Below are 10265 nucleotides of genomic sequence, written 5' to 3'. Positions count from 1 at the left end.
CAAATTTCCTTATGGCTAAGGTCGACTAAGAAAATATACAACTTTCCGAAAAAAAATCGGAAACTTAGTGGGAAAAGATAAGGGAGAGAGAGAGAAAAAAACGAGTAATCTAGAGGGTTTTCCACCGAGAAATATCGGGGTCGGACTTAGGAACTTTCGGCCAAAAAAGTTTCTGGACGGGTCAATTAGCAAAATTGGGCTGAAGTGTGGGTATTAGTCCCGTTAAAATGGAGGAAAGGGAATTGCTGATGAGTTCCCCTCTACATGGGTTTCTTCGTCTTGTGTGTGTGTGTGTGTGTGTGTGTGTGTGTCGTGAAGTGTGTGTGAAGGGGAGAGAGAGGAGAGAGAGCAGAGAGAGAGAGAGCCGAGAGAGAAAAGAGAGAGAGAGAGAGAGAGAGAGAGGTGACCATGATTCTTACGATGAGGGTGTGGAACAGAGGATGTTTTTCGTCCGCTCACTTGATAAAATTCATCCTCTAAGCCGTAGCTTCATTATATATGTATATATAGATAATATATATATATATATATAGTATATATAGACAATGTATGTATGTAATATACATATATATATATATATCTATATATATATATATATATATATTATATATATTATATATATATACTATAATATATATATATATATATATATATATATATAATAAATTATATATATATATATATATATATATATATATATATATATATATGTTTGAATAATTATAATATATATATATATATATATATATATATATATATATATATATATATATATATATATATATATATATATATATATATATATATATATTATATATATAATTCTTTTATTGTTTGCAAAAACAAAAACAGTGGCCGCTCTTTGCCTGAGAGAACGCTACCTTTCCTTTTTCATACCGTTTCTTGATTTACGCAAAGCAATCAAAACTATACAAAATGAAGCAAAATACAGAAAATCCCACAGTTCGATATATGGACAAATCGATGAAAATAGCAGAAATTAATTTGATTCAATATATCAATTGAAGTCCTTTGTAAAAATTTCTATTAAATCATTCTATACAATAAAATCTTTTATTATTAATTTATTAAACCAACAATAATATACTTAAGTACTTAATAATTTAATTTCATTCAGTGTAGCGTTCTTTTTTTTTTTTTTTATTTAACACAGAAAGCGTGATGAAAATCTTTCTATACAAATGCCAAAACATTCGAACAACAAACAAGCTTGCAATATACAAAAAATTACCTCGCAAACTTTTGCTGCAAACTACAATGGCAAAAATATGTTAACTAGGTTACATAACGCGGTTTACATAACCTTTAGATTTCAATGAAATATTAATGGTATATAATTATGAGTGTTACGTTCAAACTGAAATTGAATTCAGAAGTTAAAATTAAAAGGGATTAAAGTGTTTATTTTTCAATAGTTTTTTTTATTTCATATCTGGATTTTTCTTTATTTCATATCAAAAGGAAAACGACTAATAATAATAATAATAATAATAATAATAATAATAATAATAATAATAATAATAATAATAATAATAATAATAATAATAATAAAGTAAATACCAATTCGTATGTCCACAAGGTTACCATCTGGGCTAGAAGGTATATACAGTATAAATATACAGAGGGTTTGTAAAGACCAATACATAATACGTACATGGCAAATATAATTCATACATAAATGCAACATATAATAAGTAGATAACTAAGTTTATAAGAGCAAAAACGAGCTACAAATTACAAAACTAAGACTTAAAAGCTAAGCTTAAGTCAATACAAAAGAGCAACAATATACATTGCGCTATGGGTAGAGCAAGGTCACCATAAGGTTACTACAATGCTTAACACAAAAAACCTTACTGACATTAATATCTACTGCAAATTATTCAGAATAATTTGCATGCGGCGAGAACGTCACACAAACGTAAAAGATACAGTTACAAGTTACTTAAGTTAGTTTCTACATGTGGTGGTAGAAGCTAAAATGAATTCTACAGGTTCAGCTAAGGAATTTAGATTACTACAAAAAATGTCATTTCCCTCAAACATACACACACACGGACTTAAAACACATACACAAACGTCCACATAAACATATACACAGACACAATACCTTATATTTAAGGCGAATCTGAGAAAACTTCAGTAGCTTAAAAATGTTGAAGAGCGTTCCAATCAAATCACATTTGCTTATCAGCCTTCAGGGAGAAGGACGATGATAGTTCAAATGATCGTAAATGTGGTCAGGCGACTCTGGTTCCAGGTTCTCGGGCAATTCCTGGCACCGTGCCGGTGGGAAGTTCTGGTATATTTGCTCGCTGGAAGCTCCCGGTGGAGGGCACAACCGTCTTCCTGAAGCCACAGAGCTGCAGATTCCTCCGGGCACGGCCACTATTGTGCGGACTTTGTAAAGGACTTGGATGTTCGTGTCCTGTGGGCTACGGATCGATTCGGTTCTTCTGCTGCCGTCTGTGAAGGTGACTTCGCCCTCTTGGATACGATACGCTGGATATCGGCCACCTTCGGGGACAGGCATATCTCTGTAGGGAATCTGAGCGTGGCGTTCGACAAACCGACGTCGTATCTTGAACTTCTCTAAAGGTTTCGCGGCCTCTCCTTTGCAGAATCTTTTCATTCCCTTAACTGAGACCATTACCAAACAAACAGATAACAGGGCAAGTGCCACGACGCCGGTAACGGTACCTACGGCTATTCCTTTCTTTCCTGTCACAAGAAAATTAACACAAAATAAAATGTAGGTTATGTCTCTGTTCCAATACACCAACTTGAAAATTTTTTTTAATTGAACAGCTATTTTGAAAAGTGTCTAATTCCTTTGAATTTCAATATTATTCTCATATATTCTCCCTATCAGACAAATGATATCTATAGACCAATTGCAAAAATTTCCTTACCATTTGCAACAGAGCACACTTGAACATCACTGAAATCTCTGGTCTCTTCTCCCGTCCTGATGAGGCTAATCTTTTCTTTGCCAAGTTCAGTACAAATAAACTTTCCGATTACTTTAAACACCTCAGGTGACTTTTGATAAACTTTTAGAAGGGTTCCATTAACCTGAAACGAATTCTTTACGTGAAAAGTTTTACATAGTGAACTGAAGTTGGTCAATCGTAATTCAAGTACAGGTTTTAGATATCAGTAGTGAGAGTATCTAGCAACATGAGATTTTTTTTCGGTAATTTGCAAACATTTGATACCTTCGGACGCGGAGGTGATTTAAGCTGGTTTAGCTTTTCAAATAATTGGCTCTTTATTTACAGAAATGACTTTGGTCAAGATATTCTATAGGCCTATAAACACGAATACTTAAGTTTACAATATCTTTCTATCATACAATAATATCTAATCCGAACTACAAGCTACTTTTGATTTTGATTAAAAGTAACAATTTCTGACTTCAATACAAAATGACTGGCCACATTCGAGAATATAATGAGTCTCCTACAACACAATGGGTCTTTACTGAACACCCCCTCCCGAAGCTACATCTCGCTTCCTACCTGGATCTTAAAAATAGTACTATCCAGGTCTGTGAGAGATTGGCATGAGTTTCCATCGGTATTAGTACAGTTTAAGTTTAGGTTCGGCTTTTCTGATCTTGCATCAAAGGTCACCATCGCTACGGTCTTGTTCGAACTCCCGTCGAAGCTCACGACGCCTAGGTCTAGAGTCCACCTCAGGGACTCGGGTTGGAGCACCAGGACGGCTGCGAAGGTGCCGTCGTCAGCTAGAGCCATACTCACCGGGAAGCCTACTTCTTGGCAATCTGGAAGTGAATTAGATGGGCCGTTACATAAGTCAGAGCCTGCTCACTACTACTACTGCTACTGCTGCCGGAATATTAGGTCTGGGAACAGATTATATCTTTTTGTAAATTACGTTCGTTAGCAGTACAGCAAAACAGTTAGCCATATATTACAATTTCAATGCAACCGACAACATATTTATGTCACTATTCGTAATATTTTCATTACAAATGAGACCAAAAAGTACGAAGCTTCGTGCATACACATATTGGTATTTATAATCATAATTCAGTTTAGTAAATAGTATGGTAATTCAGCTAAACGCATGATTAAAATATGTGCAGGCACTACAGTATCAAAAGCAATTAAGGCCCTCGGTGACTTTTAAATGCACTATCGGGTCTGCCCCTCTTATTGCCACTGAAAGGTGTCAAAGGAAAAACATGCTTCCCTATTTCTCCAACAGAGAACTTTCTCGTTTTCTCGATTTCTAAGGAATATGCTTTCTCTCTCTCTCTCTCTCTCTCTCTCTCTCTCTCTCAAATCTCTTCTCTCTCCCCCCCCCCCCCTCTCTCTCTCTCTCTCTCTCTCTCTCTCTCCTCCACTTTTCAACCATTCTCTCCCACTTGGTCTCACAAAAATATTCCACGAAAATCTCTCTCTCTTCTCTCTCTCTCTCTCTCTCTCTCTCTCTCTCTCTCTCTCTCTCTCTCTCTCTCTCTCCCCAGCCGTGTGAAGAAGACAAATCCATCACATTAATCTCAAGAGTTCTGTAATTTATCATCATCAACGCTTTCTTTCCGGTTATTCAATATAAAGAGCCCATTCATTCATCTTCATTATTGATAGGATTGCAAACGCTGGAGATACATTTTCGAGCTTTCTTTCGTCCTCAGGATTATCAATGACCTTTCCTTTATAAGTAACCAACACTCGCACAAAAATATCATACTGAGATCAATTATGTTTCGGCTCATATGAACCTTGAGGTTTGCAAATCAAATTTTATGTTTTGGGGCCAAAAACCAAGCTGAAGAAAACGTATTTCGAAAAGAATAACAAATAAATAAATACATAAATAAAGTCGGGATGAATGATCAAGGAAGATCGGGAGGAAATAAGGAATTAATTTAATTCGGTCGCCTAGACGTCTATGCATACAAGTCTATATGTTTACAGGAAACCCAACAGTCTGATACAGGCTTATGGTTTCAAAAACTAATTTGTCAAAAGTACAATTAAAATAGGACTAAGGCTTAAAACGCAAACTGAAAAGTTACGAAAATTACACATTTTCTTGATGAATACTTCGTAAAGATATTATTTCCGTACAAGCGAAAAGAATAATATTCACTTCATTCCATTACCCTAAAAAAAGAGAAAGTAACCATTTATATGGACTGTGCAGAGCAAATGGATTTCGGTAGACGAAATAAGTCAGGAACCATAAATAAAAAAAATAAAAAAAAAGTATCTTTACACATTTCAATGAACACCGACGACACAAACGTGAAAATGCGCTGACACAGCTCTTACCAGATTGAGTTCCCTCTGCAGATGATGCAGCAATAAAGCCGATGAGCAGAAAGATGGCTCTCATGGTATCTGAAAGGAAATTTGGAACAAAATTAAACTCTGTCTCATTTCTTCAGCATTATGGGAAATTTATGCGAGAGGAATTCTGTATCCGGAGTTATATTTATATTACCAGGACCTCGTTGAAACTGGATGGCATCTAGCGGAGATCTTTATGAAGAAACAAAAATTACATTTTTCCTGGAAAGCGTGTAACTTTTTTTTTAATAGATATCTCCGCTAGAAACACACACACACACACATACATATGTATATACACACATTAACAGGACGTCACTGAAACTGGATGGTATCTAGAGGAGATATTTAAAAAAAAAAAAAAATTACAAGCTGTCCTGTAAACCATTTAACTTTTTAAAAATAAATATCTCCGCTAGATACCATCTAGTTTCAATGAGGTCCTCCTAGCAATTGTATTAATGCACAGAAGAATTGTATAAGTGATAAAAGTTAACATATATATATGAACACACACACACACACACACACACACACACACACACACATATATATATATATATATATATATATATATAATTGTAATAGCTACAAAGGTTTCTTAACTTCTCGAATTCTTCACAATTTACTAATTAAAAATTAAAACCGACAACCAAAAAGATTTCTAGTTTTAACATAACATAAAAAATAGAATTTTGTTAATGTTATTGCTTAAGCTCAGCAAATCCAGCTAACAAGCAAAAAATAAAAGTAACTTTATAAAAACATTCTTCTATGAATCATGTAAAAATGGGAAAAATATTCTGAAGAAGAATTATTTGGAAGATTAGAAAAATCTTTTACGTTAAAACAAACAGCTACCACTAAAAAGAGAACTAATAAAGAATTTGGTAGAGAAAAGGAAAAAAAAAGAAAAAATAATAAAGAGGAATAGGACACAGAATAATGTTCATATGCTACATAATTTTAAAAAATTTTACCATAACGAAACAAAAGCATAAATGTTTCTTCTTTTGCATTTTCAGGAATGCACACATGCATTTTAACTGCATTCAAATTCCCAACTCCTATTACATGTCATATGTTGATAAAAATATTACTCTTCTTTTCTGCATTTGCTTTAGAATATGTCTATTCGCGTTTTCATGATGGTAAGTCTACTTGCGCTGTAGGAATTCAAGTGCTTTTTAGGCAACAAAATGCAGCCGTTGAAACCCTTTGTATTTTACATCTATCTATAATGTTTATCCGCATATTTTACCGCGAATAAAACAAAAAGTTTATGGGAAGTAAGACTCCACATTAAGACCTTCTAGTACGGGGCCAGCACCACTCCCCAGTGGTCTTTCTATAAGGTATATTAATGCTTCCCTGACTGTAAGAATATCCTAGTATATACATGCACACATACTATATATATATATATATATAAATAATTATATATATAGTATATAAAATTATATATATATATATATATATATATTATATATAATATATATATATAGTATATTATATATATATATATATATATAATTATATATATAATTATATATATATATACATATATATATATATATATATATAGATATATATATCATATATATAGATAGTATTATATATAGATATATATTATATATTATATATATAAAATATATATATATATATATATATATATATATATATCTATATATATATATATATATATATATATATATATATATATATATATATATATACATATATCATAATTATATATATATTACTAATAGATATATATATATATATACTATATATATAGATATATTATATATATATACTATAATATATACTATATATATATAATATATATATATATATATATACTATATATCTATATATCATATTATATATATATATATATATCATATATATATATATATATATATATATTGTCAATATCGTCCACCCAGGAGAAAAGAGAATAAAAGACTCTAGTACTCGATAATTTCGCCTTCCACCAGGCCTCTTCAAGAGCTTTATTTTAACTAAACAGAATGAGTATTACAAAAATTCATACACACTTTCCCACTGGAAAATAAAATTAACATAATTGTCAAAGTAAAAATTAGGTTGTTTAAATCATAAACAAATGGTCAAATCAGCAATTCAATTTGTTAATGTAGTTCAAAATGTACAAATTAACCAAAATTGTCACTTGATTAGTTTTGATGTACAGTTTATTTACCTGTGTACTAGTTTTAGATCTGCTTGAATTTTTAAATATGGAACTAAATAAATATGTTTTTTCCATACCTGTTTCAGACATTTTGAAATTAATTAGACTTTGTGTAATAGATACATGTTTTGTTTTTAATAATAGCTAATATAAGCAGAAATTTGGAATGCAAATGGGCAACTGTTTGTCTCCTGTGTTGTCTAACATATACATGGAATTCTATGAAACTCGTATTGCCAACAGCATATTTCCAGATGATGTTTTTTGGGTTAGATACTGTTTGGAATGTAAACCACGACACTGATAAATTTCTATCTGATCTTAATTCCTTAGTACCATCAATAAAATTCACCATGGAGAAAGAAGCAAATAACTCTGTTAATTTTATAGATACTAAAATAATTAGAACAGATAATGGCCTAAAATTCAAAATTCACAGAAAAGCTACAAATAACAACCTAATGATCAATGCAAAATCGACCCATACACGCAATGTGATGTACATGGCTTTGAGATGTCACTTTTTAAGAGCACTTAGACTAGTTAGCCCTGAATATTTAGACGAGGAGATTAGTATTATCACGAGAATTGGCATGAAAAACAACTTTTCGATCAAGGAAATAGAGGAATGTTTATTCTTAGCTAAACAAACTTATTATAGTACAAACACCAACGAGGAATATATGAGTAGTACTCTGGTTCTCCCATTCCACCCTTCATTCAGTGATATTGTTTATCCTTTGAGATTATTAAACTTTAAAGTAGTATTTTCTTACTCCAACACAGTAGGAAAGACAGTTATTTGCAACAGCCCCAAACAAGAAGAAGGCGTGGTTTACAAAATACCTTGTGAATGTGGCAAATTCTACCTGGGACAAACAGGAAAAGATATCGATAAGAGAATTTCCCAGCATCGATATTGTGTAAGAACAAACTCTCCATGTACAAAATTGTGGCTCTCCTATCCTTTGGAACAAAACAGACACATTATTCAAAGAAAAAGATATGATTGCAAGAAATTTGTTAGAAGCAGCTTGCATATGTTTTAGCAAACAAAATAACTATGTCCATATTTTACTAGTGATCAGGAGCACAGAAGGAAGTGCTCGAAGTATATGGTTGCAACGTCAAAATAGTGTTTTATGGGCCCTTTATCTTCAATTATACGGTTTTGTATTACAGTAAAAGACATTCACCACCACACATATACACTATATATACATATAGATATATATATATATATATATATATATATATATATATATATATATATATATATATATATATATATATATATATATATATACATATATATTAGATATATATATATATATATATATATATATATAATATATATATATATATATATATATAATATATATATATATATAATATATATATATATATATATATATATATATATATTATATATATACACACCATATATATATATACACATAACCACAATATTATATAGTATATACATATATTATTTTCAGAGACTATTCTCAATCTTTATAGCAAACACAAAAGGAATAAATAAAAGAAAAAAAAAACACACGAATCAACAGACTGTGCAAGAATCAAGAAACGTTCAAAGATGCAAGAATGTCATCACCTTGGTAGTTGTTCACGAAAGAAATCAGCTGGACTTCACAACACAAACGGACCCCATAACAATAATATCACTGCCTTGACAACAGAGCCCGGACGAACTAAAACCAGAATCATTCTACGACTGATTTCAAGATTTTCTTCTTCTTCTTCTTCTTCTTCTATTCGACGAATTTGTAATCAGGGAGGTTCCGGGAGCGATAATCAAGGCAGCCATGTTCCGGAATGTAAAACAGGAACGCTTCCTGTTGACGATGGTGACGACGCCGCCGTGAGACAGAATAATCTAACAATTACTTCGATAACAACTGTGTCGTAAGACGGGTTTTTGTTCGATAAGACAGCGATAAAACTTCACCAAATGAATCTTCTTTTATATATTAGAAAAATTGACAACTAAAACCTGAAGTCAACAACGTTTGAATGTTTAAAAAAGTATTGTAAAAAAATTAAAATAAATAAATAAATAAATAAATAAATTCCAAACCTTTCTATGCTGAACTAAATATTCAGAATGATTAAACTTGCCAATGAAAATTCTGGTAAAAGCTACTATTAGACTTCTTCCAAGAAAAAAAAATATATATATGAAAATCTCTCGTAAGATATTACGTATCAAAAATTCAAATATCCCCTGCAGAAGTAAGAAATCTTCCCATTTTTTCTCATACTTATCTAAATAATGGTCCACAAAAAGTTAGGGCACCCTTTAAATTAACCCAAGACCATACATCACCGTTATCAATGTCAATTCTAAGAGACTTACTATTCCGTCGTCGATCTTTCCCCTTATCAGTCTACTCCAGCACCACAGTAACCCTTCCCTACTCGAAGAATATATGATAAGTCCGTAGGATTTGGCAAATGATGAATATAAACATTAGATGAAAAATGGTTATGAAGACAAATTTCTCTGGTTACCCTTCTTGCAAAAAAAAAAAAAAAAAAAAAAAAAAAATTGGAGAAAAAATTAACATGTTCACATTCCGGGTTTCATAGTGACCTATTTGGCCCCACGACAAACTCCTAAGTTCTTCTGCAAGTTTTAATAACATGGATTTTTAACCATAGAAGTTCATTCCCCCACTTCTAAT

The 10265-nt window shown here is 31.6% G+C and overlaps 1 protein-coding gene across 1 annotated transcript; it reads right to left on the bottom strand.

Annotated features, from left to right (window-relative positions):
- Positions 1-1500: 1500 nt before the first annotated feature.
- LOC135195417 (uncharacterized) lies at positions 1501-9283 on the bottom strand. The gene is made up of 5 exons (XM_064221667.1): positions 9176-9283; positions 5325-5393; positions 3543-3808; positions 2934-3096; positions 1501-2742 (listed from the first exon to the last, which is right to left on the bottom strand). The coding sequence occupies exons 2-5, from the start codon at positions 5386-5388 to the stop codon at positions 2219-2221; spliced, it is 1017 nt and encodes a 338-aa protein (XP_064077737.1). The 5' UTR covers positions 5389-5393; positions 9176-9283; the 3' UTR covers positions 1501-2218.
- Between the last annotated feature and the right edge of the window lie 982 nt (positions 9284-10265).

The sequence above is a fragment of the Macrobrachium nipponense genome, chromosome 16 (assembly GCF_015104395.2).
Source record: "Macrobrachium nipponense isolate FS-2020 chromosome 16, ASM1510439v2, whole genome shotgun sequence".
NCBI classification, from domain to species: Eukaryota; Metazoa; Arthropoda; class Malacostraca; order Decapoda; family Palaemonidae; genus Macrobrachium; species Macrobrachium nipponense.
Note: the sequence above shows the minus strand (reverse complement) of the source record. Positions and strands in the feature narration are given on the sequence as shown.

Coding starts and splice junctions, on each gene's coding strand:
- LOC135195417 (XM_064221667.1), bottom strand. CDS start 5,388: ATGAGAGCCATCTTTCTGCTCATCGGCTTTATTGCTGCATCATCTGCA. Junction 3,809..5,324: donor TGCAGAGGGAACTCAATCTG/GTAAGAGCTGTG, acceptor ATTCACTTCCAG/ATTGCCAAGAAGTAGGCTTC. Junction 2,743..2,933: donor AGTGTGCTCTGTTGCAAATG/GTAAGGAAATTT, acceptor TTCTTGTGACAG/GAAAGAAAGGAATAGCCGTA.